General features: G+C 38.0%; 1 protein-coding gene across 1 annotated transcript; it reads right to left on the bottom strand.

Annotated features, from left to right (window-relative positions):
- Positions 1–4085: 4085 nt before the first annotated feature.
- LOC146624159 (complement factor B-like) lies at positions 4086–17480 on the bottom strand. The gene is made up of 18 exons (XM_085364486.1): positions 17359–17480; positions 16401–16607; positions 16131–16316; positions 15684–15860; positions 15256–15342; positions 10439–10578; positions 9515–9659; positions 9297–9422; positions 9034–9132; positions 8703–8837; positions 7008–7114; positions 6480–6609; positions 6221–6359; positions 6038–6111; positions 5166–5266; positions 4943–5072; positions 4771–4820; positions 4086–4273 (listed from the first exon to the last, which is right to left on the bottom strand). Exons 1-18 carry the CDS (start codon positions 17414–17416, stop codon positions 4100–4102), a joined length of 2265 nt encoding a protein of 754 aa, XP_085220612.1. The 5' UTR covers positions 17417–17480; the 3' UTR covers positions 4086–4099.
- Between the last annotated feature and the right edge of the window lie 2359 nt (positions 17481–19839).

The following is a 19839-nucleotide window of genomic DNA, read 5'->3' on the forward strand; positions in this document are numbered from 1 at the left end:
CTTTGTTGTCTTTTCTCTAACCACAAAATCTTGTATTACAGTTTAGTCTTTTTCATTCTGCTGTCCATTCATGTGCCAGGTCATCAGAAGTGCTCATGTGAAAGCAGATAACGGCCACCTATACCAAAGGAGGTGAGCTTCAGCTTTAGGTGTAAGAAAATGCTATAAAAAGAGGCTAAAATTAAAAAAAATAAAGCTTAAGAAGTACGAGAGCGTCTCGGCTCCAGTTCTTTCTGCTGAAAAAGGGGAGTGTGTGAGACAGGAGGAGGAGGAGGAGCAGGGAGAAGAGGAGGAAGGGCTGCATGTTTGGGAGGGGGCTGTAATCTGTTAAGAGCAGTCTTAATGATTGGGAGAAGAGGCTGCATCGATCGCAAGACATCTAATCATGCAAGTGCTTCTCATCGTAAATGCTGACAAGAGGCAGATTTCACTCCTTCCTTTATTACTTAAGCTTCGGATATTATCATTACAAAAGTGTTACATGAAAATGATCCCCTCTAACTCAATCAGGGATATTTTAAGATATTCTCTCAAGTCCACTTCGCAGCATTCTTGCTGATTGTTTCTCGTTACAAAGCAAGACAGAGCCAAACACAGCAGACACGTACAACCAGCAGGCAAGCCCTACAACACATTATGCCTTTATTATTAAAATCTCTTTTATCAGGTCTTATCTGTGTACTGGTGAGACTGAAGTGTACAGCTCAGGGAATATCAACAACCTCACAACTGTTTTCAAGATTTAATGAGGCATGGTAAGCAAAGTCAACCCCACCCCCCAAATAACCCCTGTAATCATGAAGGAAAGCATCTTTCATTATAATTAAGACCATTTAATGTCTTTAAGTAGTCTTTAAAAAAATAGTAATGTAAGTTCAGGACTCAGGGAGTAGTTCTCTTTTCTGACAGTGATTTTACATATCAACAAAGAGCCAGCATTTCTGCAGCAGTGTGCATAGACTGTATGAACCAGGAAAAAAACAGGGACATAGAAAAAGTTTGGGCTGCTAAAGCCCACTAGCTAACACTTTAACTCCTTTAAAGTAACATGCAACATGCAGTACAGTGTGAAAACTAGCATCCTGTAACCACCACTGCTGTTATCTGCAGCCAAAGTGAGAGACAGAAGCCAACAAGGGGCTGTAGGTGTCTATTACAATCAAGCTCTGACTGGGCAGCGACTCTGTTTAATCAGAAAAAGCACTACGGGAGTCAAAGACCTTTGCCTGTCTGCTATTATGGAAGCTTTTCCCTTCATTGCGACTAAAAACGACATTTTTTGCCATGTGTAAGTAAAAGAATCTGGGTTATGATTTCAAAATTTTGACTTAACAATTTGATCTATTGTTTTTTTTTACCGCTGCAGTTTTATATTCAGTCAGCAGGATGAACTGAAGCCAAGGATGCATGTGCACGTGACCCGCTTTTCAGAGCACAAATGGAAGAAAAGTGTATGTATGCAGTTCTTAATGGTAGTAATTTCTGAAATGGCCCATAAGGTTGATTTAAGGCTCGCAGAGAGACAGATCAGCCAGAGTTTAAACAGCAGGATGCTTCATCAGGAATATATTGTGTGTGCTAGCTTTGAATAAGGAGCCAGGGCGGGGGCAGCGGGGCTGCTCTGAAAGTACTGTCCTCATGCAAGATGCGCTATCTAAACACAGCTAATCAGTTTAGGTGTAGACTGATTTCAGTCAGGGGCTCAGCTTTGTATAAACTGAAGGAGGAGTACGAGACGTTTGCATTACCCTGCGCTCTGAATGGTAAAAGAGAAGACAGAGGGGTTATAGGGTCCTTAAGAGAGATTCAATAAGGAATGGGCCTTGGTTTAAATTTCCTTCTTGTTTATAGCATCTGAGACCAGAAGAGGGTTTCATTAAATTAAGCCTCTCTTCCTCAATCTTCCTCTCACATATTCCCTCTTTCTCTGCCTCCACCCTCTCTACCATTTAGTTAAAGGGAAACCAGATGAATATTCCCATGGGAAGCCAGTGCATCACTAGCCCAAAGCACCACCACACATGTGCAGACACTCCCCCTCATAAAGAAGCCTAGCATTAATGTTGAAAATGTACCTCTGTTCTGTGATGTTGAAGCCAATATCAAATCAAATCAAATCAAATCACTTTTTATTGTCACATCACATGTGCAGGCACACTGGCACAGCACATGCGAGTGAAATTCTTGTGTGCGAGCCCCACAAGAGAACTGCTAAACGCACATTTCACTGAGACAAAGCCATGTAGTTAAAATAACATGATTTGAAGCCATAAACTGGCTCTGACCACAACAAATCATTCGTAATGTAATGAGCTTGTTTGTTTGCCGGCTGTAAAAATACGACGACTGTCAAACTCAGTTAATTCCAGTCTTTAAGCAGGAAAGAGAAAGAAAAAACTTAATTACACGCTACAAAAGAACTCAACTTTCCACTAAATTCAATTTGGATTATCAGAGGTTGGCACGCTGCCCACACCAAGTGTCCGCATTGCGCACAGAGAGCTGGAAATGGGCCCTGAGTCACTGACCTGAGGGAGCCGGACGGCTCTATCAGCAGAGCTGAGTGTCCATAAAAGAGTTTTGATGAAACCTTTTAAATAGCTGAAGTAATTCTTTTAGTCATTCATTTTGTTAATCTGGTTTTGGAAATGTGTTTGAGGGACGGAAAGCGCTACCATTAACCAAACTGTGTGCTAGCCGTGTGATAGATCTCTGTTCATATCTGCAAAGAAACAAAAAGCATCCTGCTTATTAAAAAAAGGGCTCTCTGTTATTTTATTACCAAGCAGCATCACTGTGTATACGCTATCCTTCTTATTATTGTGGCTTTGTAGACAGAGCGTTACAGTTCAGGTGGGATTTAAAGGCTTGTCAGGAATAATTTTATTATCATGCTAATTTGTACAGAGGCCCTGCGATCTGTGTCACACATTATGTCAGTTTTGGGGAAATGTTGAGCTTTGGAGGTGCAAAAAGGCTTTTTGCCGATATGCTGTATATACATAGTTTTCAGTCTGAATAAAAACCTTAGGATTTCAAGCTGTTTACATGGGATGTGTCAAAGATCATGCGATCATGGCATCTGTTTGGAAAATGATAGAAAATTTTGACATCTATGCTGTTGTCATTATGTTGTTTTTAATTATTTCAAAAAAGGCTCAGGTATGTCTGCTTGCAGGTGTGTGTGTGACACGCCACTGACATCATATTTGATACTGCAGAAATGTTGTGTCCTAATTTTGTCTGTATTCTGAGTGTGTGTGTGTGTGTGTGTGTGTGTGTGTGTGTGTGTGTGTGTGTGTGTGTGTGTGTGTGAGAAATAGATTACAAGGCACTTTTTAGTTTTGCCGATTGAATCCATAATATTTGCATCAGTGGGACTGCATGAGGTTAATGTGTCTGTGTATATAAAGATCAACCCAATCACTAACAATGCAGCCACTTAAGTGTTTGAAACTAGAAATTAAAACCATAACAAATGCATTTCTGCACTTTTCAATGGAGTTACCTTCCACAGCAGGAAGCGCCTATATAAAAACTATCTATACACAGTCACATTACACAGCAGCTCCCATTCATCATTAATCCCAGCCCCTCCCCTGGTATCCATACTGCAATGCCCATCTGCTGTATTAGTGAAGATTCTCTTATCGACCCTTTTGTACACAGGCACCTGTTCATGAACTGTGACCTGGGTCTGTAACGTTTACAGAAGCTAAAGTCTGTTTGTTAGTTTGTTTTGGCAGGTTGTGAACTATGTGCGTCGAATAAAATGTTCATTTCTTTCCTGCATACGGTCATATCTTTTACCCTGATCAAACTGATCTTGAACAAGCTTCTGTTCAAAACATAGCAAAGCACAGCTCAAACCTCAATTATTGGTTTTATTTCAGAAAATTCTGAGTAAAAAAGTGAAAACAGACTTTGTGAAAGTCTGTTTTCACTGTGAATTTACAGTGTGACAAAAAGAATAAATGAATGATTCAGTGGGTTCAATCATATGTTCTTCAATTAGAAAAATAAACCAAGGCAGCGTTTTAAACAGAGCACACATTGTATAAGAGAAATCCCAAAACGAATTTGCAGCATGTCAAAGAGTTTAATTTTCCAAAAACACAAGTGGTGCATAGTCCATATCTTGTCTTCCAAGTACACCCTTGAGGAAAGGGATAACTCTGAAGAGATTAATGTGAAAGTCTCTGGAGTTTGACGTTGATTCTTTAACACCACCGGCTGTGCACACTTTCTGGCTTCCCCAGCTGACCAATGCGACCTGTCAAAAAAACAAAACAAAAAAACAATTGGTTATTTAAAATATTGGTTATTTAAAAAAGAATGTACAAGGTAAAATGACATGAACTTATTTTCTTAGTGAATTTATTCCCTAAGGTTATACTTGGTTGTGATGTACAAAACAAAGTAGCTGATTTAGATTTCACTGATTTGCCCTCACATGTAAGATAGCCTTATGGAGCGGTCGTACACGACTTATCGCTTTACTGTTTCTGCTTTCTCCTTGACAATCACGGGGTTGAGTCCTGCAAATTGTCAACTCACCAATGTGCTACCACTCACGCCACCAAACCAAGGAAATCTTTGCTCACTACCTGCTCTTCTTGCTAAAATTGCTGTTTGGATGTCTGTCTGTTCTGAGTAGGACTTTTGCACGGAATGTCAGCCAAATTTAAAATGTGTGTTTTTTCTGTTTGTAATGGCTGTGCAGCAGAACCGTTTGAGTGCAGTGGTTGCACCGTGTATATTGCAGCCTACCTGTATTGTGCGTTGTTGAAAGTTTTTATACACAGCACCTCCAGAGTCACCTGTACCAATGAATAGAAACACACAGAGATACAAAAAAAACAGAAAACAAAGTCCGAGTCACTCATCTGCACCACTGTCACTGTATTGGAGTATAAAATTTGATATAAAATTAGGAACTTACCGGTACATGCAATATGATCTCTGAAAGGTTCCCGACCACCAGTGCATATGAAGTTATCCGTCACAGCATCTCTCAGTGTATCAGCCGTTATGCCCTCTACACCTACGGCATGTTTGATGCATTCATATCTCTACATCGGAGAGGTTTTAGGAGAAGAATAAGGAACCTGTGCTTACATACCCAAAGACACATGCACAACACAGCTCACAAGTGTAAAACTTACATTATCACCAAGCTTAGCATGGACATCTTTCAGGTCCACTACATTGCTTGTCCTTGTCAGGAAATTCAGTCTTTCGAGGTGATTTTTTAACAGAAGTCTCTCTGTAGATAACAGAGAGACAGAAGAATACAGGTGAGCCACTCTGCAACCCGTTCCATCAGTTTTTTCCTTTTTTTTTTTTCAACAAAGCATACCTATTCACAGTGTATACCCAACAAAAGACAAAGCTTTCTGATGAAACAGAGGGAAAAGCTAAAAAGCAACAAAGAACCATCAAACAGGGAGCCAATGCACACCAGACACATAAGTAGTAGTTAGGGAAAAAAACAAAACAAGCAGAAGCACGAAGAAAAAGAATAATGGAAATGTGTAGCAAACATCCGCGTGTCAGTGAAAATTTGCAAAGTGAGTCCCTAAACACTGGATCACTTTGTCTGCTGCATCCTGCGAGCAGCCAAAGCAAATACAAGGAGCAAGAACCAGCAAACTCCTCTAAACGCTGGTCACGAGATACACATTTTTTTCCTTGTGGGGAACACAAGAAAAACAGTGGTTGGACACTGCAGCACAACTGTGTGTGATAAACGTGCGATCTTGCTACCTTTGCAATGGTTGCTTCTAAAACTGGACCAGGTCTGCAACCACTTGCAGTCCAGTTATCCACTTTTCCTCTTAGGGTTTTGCTTATTTCAGAAAGACAATGACAAAACTAATTGTACAAATATATAAGGACAGTGTGGCTCTGAGCTCAATAACTCACAGTCTGTTTAGGCAACATCACCCAGCTCTACATAAAATTCTATATCTTTTGTTGTTTTTACAGACTTGGCTCTATGATGAAGCTATACAGCATACATACAAAGTTATCACACCTTGTGACTCGCAGCTCTGGTCCACCAAATGTAGAGCAGCATTGGTCTCCCGGGTGCAAGGTATGCAAATGGGCCTGAAAAAATGTATTATTTCAAACATTCCAAACAATAAAAAGTGTTTTATCAATAATCAGTAAATCAGTACAGTACAAACAGAATAATTTGCATAGCCTAATTTCTTACCTCACGTCAGTGGATATGACAACATATTTCTCCAGTTGGATCAGAGCCACATCATAGTCATAAAACTCGTTAATGCCTTTATTCTTTTTGGCAGTAACATTGTAGAGTGGATGATAAAATAAAGTTTTTGCTTTTTTAACTGAAAAAAAAATCAGTTGTATTATTGTTAATATCATCAATCAAAAACATTAGACATATTTATCTATAGCAAATTTATAAAACAGGGTATCATGCTATCTTTAGATAAAGTTTTCATTACTTTTGTTATCTCCATCATCAATTTCAACAGTGACTTTGTCAGGCAAAAAACCAAACACGCAGTGAGCAGCAGTCAGGACGAACTCAGGCGTCACCAGAGAGCCCATACATTTCTTCGAGTGACCGTCAGCCTAAAATTTGAAATAAAAAACAATCATATACTTAGACTGCTGCATGCACTGAAGCAAGACACGCTTAATTTACATAATTAATCTACTATGTAAAACATCTGGTAGGGAGAACATAGCAATATGGTAGATGAATCTGATGTCTGTTCACCTAAAAATAAAAATTCATTAAATCTATGAGTTTTTGCAGGGGCGTAATTTCCAGGGGGGCTATGGGAATTTACTCAGATTTATTTATTCAATGAGACAGACCCCCCCCCCCCCCCTCCCCTCCCCAATGTTCAGCACAAAGTTATGCCTATAAGTCTTTGGATGGTTCACTAGCAAACATGTAAGGATAGAGATTTATATATTCAGTCGCATTACTCTACTGGTTTAAATGAAACAGCGAAACTTTTCACCTGAGTAGAAATAAACACCATCCATGGATACATTTTCCTCTTCAGCTCATTGCGGTTATCCGTATACTCTTTGTGAAGTCCACAGAGACCCTTGACTTCATCTTCATCTGCATGAAAACAATAAATGAATGATATTTAAAAATAGAAAATCCAGTGTTGTTCATGTAGATAGCAGAAGACAAGGAATACATTTTTTTGTTATGTGTTTATCAATTAAATTTCTTTTGCAGCTTTCAGCACGGAAGAGAAGGGGCACTTAGCTTACCATTTAAAATAGTCAGGGAGATGGGGCGAGTAAACGCGGTAATCACTGAGGCAGGAAACAGCTGATCTTTTTGTTACAGGTAAAATGATAAAGGACGTGAGGCAGACAGGGACTGTGGCCTGCTGCACAGACAGGTTGCATAAGTATACAACATGGATGTAGCCTCCAGATTGGAAAAATTAATTTCAAAGTGCCAATTCAGAAGTGCTTTAAGCCTAAATTCTATCAGAGGGCCACCAGATTGGGGTAATTGTGGTGCTGTAGAAGTTTACAGGGGAAAAGGCTTTTTGTCTTGATCTCTGTAATTTATTATTGAAATATTAAGTATGTTTAAAAAGAACAAACAAAAAAAAAAACAATGCGTGTGCGAGTTCCCATTCAGACCTGCCCCTCCAGTCCCCAAAATCAACATCTTAGCTGCAAGATGCAAAAAGCCAGTGGTTGACATCACAATAGTTACATTAATCATCTGGTCGTAGGTTGCTTATGTTCATGGACTCACATATGACTGCATGTAAAACTGCACGTAGCTTCTGTGAGTGACATGGAGCAACTTGGATTTTTTCATTGGTCAGCAGCTTGTTTGTATGGAAGGGAATGGGAAAAATTCCCCAGGCTTTGTATTTTCTAATGTGTTTGTTTGTAATTCAGTTTAATTTCTAAGTCCTTAAATCTGAAATAATTAAAGTTCAATTTCTGTTTACGTAGTGGGTTTGCTTTCATTTTAGTTTTTATGTTGTGGAGAGCATTTGTTAACTATAATAACTGTGCTTGCATATGTAAGCACAGTGAGCCCATTCCTAATGAGTTTATGCTCGCAGGTCCTCATTTTAAAGTCTTCTTGAATACAACATCATCTATATTTTGTAAAATACAGTCCACATTAACACTGCAGCTCAATGAGTGTGCAGTTTCACAGTAAGATGTTTTTTTTCATGACTTATCATTATTTTCTTATTGAAGTTTTTAAAATTTCGTTTTCATCTGTTCTGTGAAGCACTTTGCAATTTTGTTCAATTCTAAATTGGTTTTATAAATCTACCAGTACTGCTGTTGTTAGTAGTAGTTGGTAGCAGCAGCAGTGAAGACTGAAGTTGAACAATGAACATTAGGCTGCATTCAGTTTGGATTTCAGTATCTCAAACCCTTTACATTACATTAAACTGCATTATACAGGTCCAGAGGGATACATGATCATATTTCTATCACGGCTACATCACTGGTGTCAGGCTAGATAAAGAGTAATCGCTCTGATCTCAGGTACTTTAGGAAACGAGAGAACCAAGCAGGCCTCCAGTTATGATCATTTGTCTCCCTTGTGTTTATTAGTGCTGGATGATGAATGCTGGAGTGAATGCAAACACACAAATACACACACAGCTGAACTACAAACAGATGGACGTTCATGCTTCACTTCAAACACAACTTACTGATCATTTCATCAAAAGTGTCTTGTAGTTTTTCTAAGTCCTTAACTCTGAAATAATGGGTTCCTCCAGTTCCTGCTGTGAGGGGCATTAGGTCATCATCAAAGATGTCATCTCCAATGGCAAAGATATAAATGTCTGTAGCAGAATGAAGCATAACATGTTTATTTATATACAATATATACAGAATGCTATTGAGCACGCTATGCATTAAAGCGAGCATCGAACAAGAAACTGTTGTGTATCAATAAAATGTTATTGTAAAGAAGGATCAAGTTGGAATGATTACACTGTATAAAAATAGAAACATGCACAAATTGGATGGAAAACTCACCAAGATAGTCGTCTCTGGATCCATCTGCCAGGTTCAAATATGCTGAGTTTTTTATTTTCGCTACAGTGGGTGCTGGTGAACCGCCCAAGTTATAAGCCCCTGTTGTGAAAAACAATGACAAAACCTTTTTTTTTTAAAAAACAAAACGATATTTTTAGATATTATTAGAGCCAAAAAAAAAAAAACAACCACATTGTGATAACAAGAAGTTAACGAGCATTTCTTATTGTTGACGGCAGAGTTAATCAAGAGGCTGGAAATACCATCTGTAAAAACGATGATGACGTGACGATGCTCCTTAAAATTCTCTCCAGCTCGAATCTTTATAAGAGCCATTTTCTCCAAGAATTCCTCAAAGACAAGGTTCAGATTTGTTCCCGTGTTTCTGTCTTTGAGCAGGAAGAAGCACAAAACGCACATTCCTTAACTTATTGTTAGAAACAAACTAACAGAGTACAATAGCAATACGTGCTTTACTCACCACCAATATCAAATTCTTCTAATTTAGTTTTGACATCTGATAGTTTGGCAGTGCCGTCCATAAAGTCAATAATGTTGACAATTTCATAGAGTTCAGAGGAGAAAAAGATGATTTCGTAGTTTGGGGTCACGGCAAAGGAGGCAATCTGTTGATACATAAAGGAAATCAGTTACATAAAGAGTTGATCTCATATGAACTTCTGTCACGCCATTGTGAACACGTGTAAACTTAATGCAACACCTCCTTACATTTCAGATTGCTTATGTTTGTTATTTTGTTTAGTAATTGGTCCATAAATCAGCAGCTAGCGTATCCTGTGCTGAACATTGACAACCAGCCAAAGGACTCATGCCAAGAAGCATCAGTCACGGTTATGAATTGTAATACATAATGAAATTTACTTCTAATGGGACGTTGTGGTGGCAGCCAGATTGGATGAGATTTAGTGTGTACGTTATGTGTACATCATGGAAGATGCGCTCCTTAAAGTGTGTCAGAGTAAAAAGCTTCACACTCACGTACGCCTGTGGGTCCATGTGCCACATTTAAAGGCAGAAATAAACCAGTGACACGTGAATAATTAAACTGCAGCCTGTCATTTTATCAAATATCTGATCGAATGTTCTAAAGACTCAGCGAATATGTTGCCAGCATCCTTCAACAGCAGCCTGTAGCTTCACCCTATGCACAGCGTTAGACCTCCAAACTGAGCCTGCAATTTGCAAAGCAATCCTAATATAACTCCAGTCCAAGCCCAATGTTGCTGACTGTTCGCAAAATCAGCACGCTATAGCACAAAAGGAGGTTTTGTAGCAGCATAAAAAACAAAAAGCTTCCAGTAAAATGTGCTTTCATATCATTTTGGAAAACTCTACTTTTGACTTTTTTTCTCAATTTTTGAAAGAAAAGCTGTTTGTTTCTCACCGTTGTGATGAGTTTCACCACAGCGTCTCTGGATTTATTGACATAATCTTCGCTGATGCTGTCAGAAATATCCACACCAATGTAGATGTTAAGTGTGCCATTTTTTGAAATCCTGATTTTTCTGCCCTCCTGTGTTTCCTCTGAATGACAAAAGATACTGTCAGCTTACACCTCACAAACAAAAGTCTGAATAAACACTGTCATTGTTAAATTATTATACAGATAGCAACTCTGTTACACTATATGTTTGCATATATTAGCACATTTTGTTGGGCTGAATTAACAACAAAGAAGCATGCATTATTATGCTATGATTAATTCTCTCATAACACCCCCAGTCATTGCCACAAGTAATTTTATTGTTATTTAAATATGCCTAAACAGCAAAACGCACCCATCACTTTATTAGATACACTTGTTCAACTGCTCATTAAAGCAAAAATCGAATCTAATGCAGATGTGGTCAAGACGACCCACTGAAGTTCAAACCGAGCATCAGACTGAAGAAAGGTGACTGAGTAGATCAGAAACTGCTGACCAACTGGGATTTTCTCGCACAACCATTTCTAGGATTTGCATAGAAAAAACTACATATCCAGTAGGGGTGCAACGATATTCGTATCGATATTGAACCGTTTGATACAGTGCTTTCGGTTCGGTACGCATATGTATCGAACAATACAAAATTTGTAATTTATTTTATCAACTTTCCTTCTGACGATGCTGTCTGTGTTGAGCGCTCAGTGAATCTGCGTTCGACTACTCCGCCTAGGGTCGACAGTGCAGCCTAGGCGGAGTAGTCGAACGCAGATTCACTGAGCGCTCAACATAGACAGCATCGTCAGAAGGAAGAGCGCAGGGCAAGCTAGCGAGACAGAAGTTAAGCTCCCCTTGTAACATGGACCTCCCCCACCCTCATTCAGATCTGGCGTTTGGAATTATTTTGGTTTTCATGTGACGTATGACCCTGAAGGTAAGCGAGTCATGGACTAAAGTAAAACAGTATGTTGGATGTGCCGTGCAATGCTCAATTACATGGGTGGGAACTAGTGTGTTAGCGCAGTTAGCTCGTTAACGTGTTGGCCGTCTAGCCCCATGCAGGGGGGGGGGATCGCGGTAGCTCGTTAACGGAGATTTGCCATGTTGTGGCGTTAAGGTCATTTCAACGAGATTAACCTGAAAGCACTAGTGGGAACACAAGAATATGACTGCACATTTACGCCGACATCATCCTAGTGCAAAGACAAGTGGAAGCAGAAAAAAAACAAGCAAGCATGCTACTAACTTTAGCCGAGTCATTTAGACAGCTGTTTAATATGCTGCTGAGAATATAGCCCAGAAGAAGCGGATAGTATAGCTTTTATTTTGGAAAGAGACATTTCTCTGTAATAAACTCTCTTTTCCAAAGATGAGTGATTCCTCAATCAGATACAGGGCTCGCAATATCGCTAGCCCAACGTCCCGGCGCTAGCGATTTTTTCAGTCGGGGTACCAAGATCTATCTCTGCCCTGCCCATCGGGCTATTGTAGGAAGGAAAAATATATGTCAATGCTTTTGCATTCTTTCGGAAATGTAGCTGGGTAATTATGTCATTGGCATCGGTGAGCCACTGTCAATATGTGACATATTGAAATCTCGTTTGAATTTGCGCTTGTTCTTTTGCTTTCACTTTGCAATCGCGCGAACTGTGTATAGAGAGCGACAGCACTGATCTGTGAGTGATGATAATTTGCGCACCAATTCCTCTGACATCGTCTTATCAATCGTTAGCTTACTATGCAAACATGACAAGTGAAATCTCCCGCAGCTTAAACATGTGAGAGGTTGATCGCGCAGAGAATCGCTGAGCTTATGTGAGTGCGTGTGTAAAAGCAGCAGGATTTATATTTGACTACGATGACCTGGATGACTGAGAACCTTCACAGACAGATATATATTTTAGTTCTGCCGAGCCAAATAAGACAGGTCAGGGTGAAGAAGTGACAGCCAAAGAAAAGCTTACCACAAAACGGAGAAGTTATGACAAATCAGACTATAAGGCAAAAAGAAAGTGCAGCTTTATGGTTTCATGGACAAAAGAATTTCTGTGGCTGCAATATGACGAGCTAAATAACCAGGGCTGCACATAAGTGGTCCGCAGGTGCGCATTCGCTGTAAAAATAAAAAACACGCACAAGGGTTAGGGTTAAATTTAAAAACTGTACTTTTGAGTTAAAATATATATTTATAATTTTAATAAATGACAAATTAAAAAGGCATGAACATTTTTTATGTATCGAAAAAATATCGAACCGTGACACCAAAGTATCGAACCGAACCGAACCGTGAATTTTGTGTATCGTTGCACCCCTAATATCCAGGGGTCAGAGGTCATAGAATAAAAATGGCCTGTAAATGGCCTGTATTTGTATAGCGCTTTACTAGTCCCTGAGGACCCCAAAGCGCTTTACACATCCAGTCATCCACCCATTCACACACACACTGGTGATGGCAAGCTACATTGTAGCCACAGCTGCCCTGACATTGTAGCCACAGCTGCCCTGACATTGTAGCCACAGCCGCCTATGAATGGACAGACTTCTTTGAGCTGATAGGAAGCCAACAGTAACTCAGATAGCCACTTGTCACAACCAGAGGTGGCATAAGTATGCATATTTATACTTAAGTTGAAGTACAAATATTTGTGTTAAAAGTACTCTGGTAAAAGTTGAAGTACTGAATCAACTTCTTTACGCAAGTAAAAGTGAAAAACTAAATCTTGAATCAGATATGTAAAATATGAGCAGAGAAAAAGTAGAATTTTTTTTAAAAAAGCTCTATTTTTTGTTACATGTGTGTTAGAGAATGACTTTGCCTTCACACCTAAACTGGAAAATTTGTACAGCCAGGGGTGAAAGTGGGATTCAGTGGATGTGGTACCCTAAGATCCGTTGTACTGACTCAGCATGGGGAACAATAACCTCAGTATAATTTTTATTGTGAGTTGTAGATTTTCTTGGTGTACAAGCTGCGATCAGCTGACTTGCTGCTGTTCCTCTGATGTTTACTGCTCTTCGTGGATTTACAAAACTGAGTTCAATGAGATGTAAGCAGATGTTTCACAAACATTTATATTTCCAATATAAAGTTGATATAAAGGCCGGATTCAGGCAATGAATCTCAGCATCAAATTCGGCTTTGCTACTCTTGATGTAAACCTCTGGTTACAAAAAAAGTATGCAGGAGAGCATCTCTGAATGCCTGACACATCAACAGAAGCCCACTCTGGCTGTCACTGCTGTCAGCTAAGAGCAGGAGTGCGAGACTACAATTCATACAGGCTCACAAAAAATGGACAACAGAAGATTTGAAAAAATTTGCCCGGTTCGATGAGTCTTGATTTCTGCTGCAACATTCGGATTATAGTGCAAAGACATTCATGATGTGTAAACAACTCCATGAAAGCATGAGCAATTCACCCTGCTGGTGGTTGTGCAATGATGTGGGATGGTTTTCTTGACAAATTATGGGCCAAACAGAACACATTTTAATGCCACTGCCTAAGTATTGTTGTTTACCATGTCTGCTGCTTTGCAATTGATTGATTGATTGATTGAATCTTTATTTTGAACATGTTGAAAAAGTATAAAAAAAAAAAAAAAATAAAAAAAATAGAATTAAAAGAGACAAATGAACAAAGCAAACAAAAGGAAAACGAGCAACCACAACTCCAAATAACGTCCATGTTCAAAAAGGAGCAGGAAGAAGCATAAGCTTATTTAATCCCACCCCTTTTCCACTATCTAGTATCAATAGACTACAGAAATACCTCCTTGTAATTACATTATATGTTATGTGTAATTTTTTTTTTTTTTTTTTTTTTTTTTAATATATACACATATATGTTTCTATCTATCCATACCTACGTATATACACACATACGCACATATACACATTTTCAATAACCCCATTAACACCTGAAGGATACACAACCTACAATTTTATATATATTTAATATATATATATATATATATATATATATATATATATATATATATATATATATATATATATATATATACATACACACACATACACATATATATATATATATATATACATATACATATATACATACATATATATATATATATATACACATATATATATATATACATACATACATATACACATACATATATACCCATACCAACAAACCCGTGCATGCGCACACACATGAAAATATTAGACAAGAACACCCTATCAAATCTCTACCTTTTCCCTGTACCCTGTAAAAACCATATCCTTAAACCGCTTTTTAAACTGCGCCATGCTTGGACATTGCTTCATATCTTTACTTAGTCTGTTCCACAGCTTCACTCCACACACAGAGATGCAAAAACTTTTTAATGTTGTACGGATACGAGGATGTTTTAAATTTAATTCCCCCCTCAAATTGTATCCCCGTTCCCTTTTAGAAAACATTTTTAGAATATTGGCAATCACAGCGTACCCATCTTCTGATGGCTGCTCCCAGCAGGAAACCCACCATGTCTCAAAGCCCAAATCATCTCAAACTGGTTTCTCAAAGACTTCAGTAAATTAACTCAAATGGTCTCCAGTCACCAGCTATCAACCCAACAAAGGATATTTGGGATGTGGGGATGATTCACATCTGAAGCCAACAGATATGCATTTTGCTGTCATGTGAATATAGACCAAATTCTCTGCTGAACGTTTTTCAAGATATCCTGTACCTGGGCTCCAGAATGGTACTAGCAAGATGTAGCTAATATAGTGTCCAGTGAGAGTATGTAGTTGTTGATCAATAACTTACCTGTGGACTCTAAAGTGGTCAGGCTCTCTTTAATTGAATTGCCAAATGCCTTTGAAACCTCCAGTGGTGTGTCGAAGGTGTGTTTATCTGCAAGAAATACGTATGTGATATATAACAATTATACTAAAGAAAGACTTTATAACAAGGTGACTCTCAGGAGTTTCAGGAAACATTTATAGATAAGAAGCTGGTGAGGGATCATATTGTCACTGCACACGTGATATTTAGATGGTCAGTACACATCTGCAGATCCTATTTGCTTAACCAGTGACTAAGTCACAGCAGGACGTGATCCCACACTGGCTTCCCACCATTAAGGCCTCCAAAGGAAAACAGTATATATCATACAACCAGAACATTTAAAAGAGCAAAGAGTGGCTAAGATGATGGCACAGAGTGTAAACAGTATGTGTTTGTGTCATTCTTACAGTAGCATGCTGGCTCAATGCCAGTCCACTCGCCGGTCTGCTGACACACTCGTTCACTGGAGCCCACCAAAAACAGGTTTCCATTGCAGGTGTATCTCACCGTGTCATCAATTCCAAAAATATTCCCCACTCTTGAGGCACCAGGTGGGATACCAGGATTAGGACAATGATCCCCAGCTTTGGTAAGAAAAAAACCCAATGTCAAAAACCCAATGGAAGGCCTGAATGCAAGCACCTACTCAAGAAAAGACCGTTGTGGGGCTACAACAAAAACCTTACATTCATCATACTGTGTGTTTTAACAGTTGTCAAATCTAAAGGTATAAAATGTCAATTTCAGTCTGTCTAAATATACATAATAAATTGTATTTTTTTAAATACGAGAATGAAATCTAGAAAGCTGGAACAGCAATGATCAAGTTTTAATCATTGCTGTTTGGGACTCACAGTCACGCCTGCAGATTGGAGTGGAGCCGCTCCACTTCCCATTCTTTAAGCACGCGCGTGTGACTGAGCCTTGCATTGTGTATCCAGAGTAGCACTCATACGTGGTCTCGTTGTCCACATAGTACTTCTCCTGAGGGGGGGAGACACTTCCGTACTCTAGCACATTGGGGTCTGGGCATTCAATCACTGTGAAACAAAACAAAAGGACCCTCAGTTAATATGTTGTTATCAGGCAGTGTGAGGCAAGGGAGAAACATCTTTGCCACTCACGCTTGCATCTCTGAGCTGGAGATCTTTTGGGTTTTGGTCTCCAGGAGTTATTAGCCTGACATAAGCGGGTTATTGCTGGGTATGGATAGTAGCCCTCAGGACAGTGGTATACCAACATGCTGCCTCTCTCCAGGTTGTTACTCAGTGTGTAATTCCCTCCTTGCATTTGCAAATTACTCTCAGGGCAAGCACATCGAACACCAGCTCCTGAAAAAAAAAGTCCACAGTTCTCAGAGGCTACAATTTAAGTATATCATACACTTACATACGTACCACTACACAATTACTAAAGTAGTGTAAAATTGAAAACTTGCCTTTTTTTAAAGTGCACAGTATGCAATGAATAAACGTTCTTTTATTAAAATCATCATTTTATTATTTTATTAAAATCTTATCATCACGAAGGGTTTATACATTGTTTTACTTACCTTTGCGAAGTATTGTTTGTATTACAAGAATTTAAATTGTTATGTTTTAATGTGTAAAAATGCAAAAGTCTGATATTTTATATTTAACACAACATTATTTCTTTATTTCCATAAATAGATGAACAAAATTTAGAACAGACTTACATTTTCTGAAAAAAAAATCTTTAAAATTCACTATAATCACATTTGATGATGTTGCTACTTGATAATGATTTTATTTTATTTATTTTATTCTTGGCAATATAACTACCTCAAATTAAGAACATAACATAGTTTTAAGAACATAAAACTATTGTACCTTAAGAAAAATAAGCATAGAAGTCTCTAAAACCTGATGGATAGAAGGACGTTTGTGTAATATTCAGTTATATATTAGTTAATAAATAAATATATTTGAAAATTGATCAGTTTTTATAACTATGTTATGAATACTAAACCTTATACAATGCATAAACCTAAATAAACAACAAAAACATTATTGGAAACTCAAAACTGTATATAATTTTTTATCTAAAATAAAAGTATCTTACCCATCCAAAGTGCACATAAAAGCGCTGCAAGCCGACTCCAGTGGATAGAAAATCCCATCTTGAAGCTTAAACTGGGGGACAGTTTAAAAATGAGAGTATATTGCAGAAGTGGCCGATTTATTTCGGAATAGAGAGTGATGTTTAAACTGGGAGTGGACAAAGACCATCCTGGTACTTATTAACTTTATGACCCGTAAAAGAGGATCAATACATGTTTATCACAGAAAACACTCAAACAATTTCTACATTTACACAAATCCTTCTCAACTGATAACTTATTTAGAATTACGCAAAGATCTCTTATCTAATATATTACTTACAATGTGAGCTGGGACGCTATTTACAGTAGTTATTATTTGTAAACTTCGCTTTACTTTTATTACGTGCTGAGCATCTCAATTAAATACATAAATAAATACAACCAGTAGCAAAACATTTACCAAACTGATTAGGTTCATTAGTAATAAGATTTGCTATACAAAGAGTCTCTGTATCTTTCAGCAATAAGAATGAAGATCATTTCATCACTTTGTGAAAGACTACGTGGAAAACTGACAAATTCAGAGTACACAAGGCACGAGGCCAAGAACTGATCCCGAATGCCCCCAATCTCTGGATCTCCAGCTGGTCCTCCATTAAAGACACACTTGACACTTTACTAGGAATATTTTGCTGTCTTTTTTCTTGATATCTTTTTTTCTGGGAAGACTTTGCTCATGTTATGAAAAAGATGCCAAACTATGTGATGTTGTGTTATAACACCTGGTTGGTGCAGTAAGAAGTGACAAACAGAAAGCAGCTGAGCAGCTGAACCGCTGTATTAAGCAATTATCTTTCACTTAAAACAAAAGGTGAAGCACTACAGTAACAAAAGTGCTCTTGACTCAGATTTTTGATTTTTTGATTAACTGTTTTCATTTATTCAATTGTTTATATATGAAATAGTTAAATGCATCAACTACAAATGTGGGTTGCATGGTTTGTGTTGTGTGTCCTGACCTTAACTAAGGTTTTTCTGGATCCAGGATTTCCCGTTATGTGTACACATGCTGTCACATGTTACACGAAAAACAAAATCATTGTGAAATCAAGACAAAGTACAAACATTCACTTCATCATTTCCCAAAAGCACCAGGCTTGCTTGTTGACACATTGATTCAAGTATTGATTAAACACTCCGTCGTGCCTCAAGCTCTCTCTGGCTTTGAGTTTGTTTTCTGAAAAACATTTAAGAGATTATGTTTTGAAAATGTGATTTTTTTGGTCTTCTTTTTAATTTACATGCCACACAGACTAACTGGGCAGTTTTACAGTGTGAATACTGGACACATCAGTTCCTCCAGTAACAAAACTCCACTATTATTTTCCCTTTAGTGCCCTCAATTTGAAAAGCCTTAGTTCTGTAAGGGCCTTCTGAAATGACAGTATCTGCAGGAGCTTCCAGCTGAAGCTTCACACTTCCAGACACCTGAAAGTGGTTTAAATAAAAGCTTTGTAACATCCATTAACTAGAAAATGTTTTCTCACATGGCAAGAAAGGCTTTTTGAACATTCATTTGCATGAAACTCACAGCTGCATTGCATTTCCCTTATTTTTGACCCACGTGTATTGTAGCACTTTTTGTTACTAAAATTGGATCTTGTGGATTCCACATGCAGCTAGCATGTTATTGTAAATGTCATAATCTGTATTTCTTACATAGTTTTTTACACTGCACAATGAGTCACATTAGATTATTAACATGTAATTACATTAAGTGAGTGTATAAATATTGGTAAATATATTGTAGAAGGGAATAGATATTAGGACATCATTTTTAATGTCAGGGTAGTGGTAGAGTTTGGTGTCATTCTTTCTGTGTTGGTGCTGACCTGAGTTAGGGCGACTCTAAATGAGGATGGGTGGATGGGTGGGTTTTTGTTTTCTTCTCATGTTATTGTTTGTTTTCTATCTTTTATTATACTTCTTAAAACAGCAAAGTGCCAATTATTACTGTGAAACACCTGCATCAGTAATTTCAAAGAAAGATTTAAAATGTTTTTCAGCTCTTTACAAGCCCAATTCAAAAAGAATTGGGAAGCTGTCCAAAGCGCTGAAGACAGAATGCAATGACTGGCATATCTCATAAACCCAAATCTTATTTACATAGAAAATAAAAAAACATGCCACATGTTTAACTTTATAGGCTCCAACCCCGTGAGACCCTAATAAGGATAAACGGAAGAGAATGGATGGATGTTTAACCCTTTCATGCCTAGTGTATCGTATTTAATACATGCAGTTTTTTGTGAATTTTTGAGACTTCTACATCATCAGTGTGATTTGTTACCCGTTTTAAAGTATAAATAAATTTTGCAATGCTTTTTAAAGCATTTTTTAAAGGCCAGATGTAGCAAATATGACGCAAATTACAACTACTATAAGGGGGGAAATATCTAAATAACTTTATAAACAAATCTTTCAGCTGGTTCAATAAACTC

This window comes from Diplotaxodon limnothrissa, linkage group LG10 (genome assembly GCF_057381915.1).
Source record: "Diplotaxodon limnothrissa isolate DT_005_m linkage group LG10, D_limnothrissa_male_GT1.1, whole genome shotgun sequence".
Taxonomy (NCBI): Eukaryota; Metazoa; Chordata; class Actinopteri; order Cichliformes; family Cichlidae; genus Diplotaxodon; species Diplotaxodon limnothrissa.

Coding starts and splice junctions, on each gene's coding strand:
- LOC146624159 (XM_085364486.1), bottom strand. CDS start 17,416: ATGGGATTTTCTATCCACTGGAGTCGGCTTGCAGCGCTTTTATGTGCA. Junction 6,112..6,220: donor GTCATATCCACTGACGTGAG/GTAAGAAATTAG, acceptor ACATTTTTTCAG/GCCCATTTGCATACCTTGCA. Junction 5,267..6,037: donor CCAGAGCTGCGAGTCACAAG/GTGTGATAACTT, acceptor TGTTATCTACAG/AGAGACTTCTGTTAAAAAAT.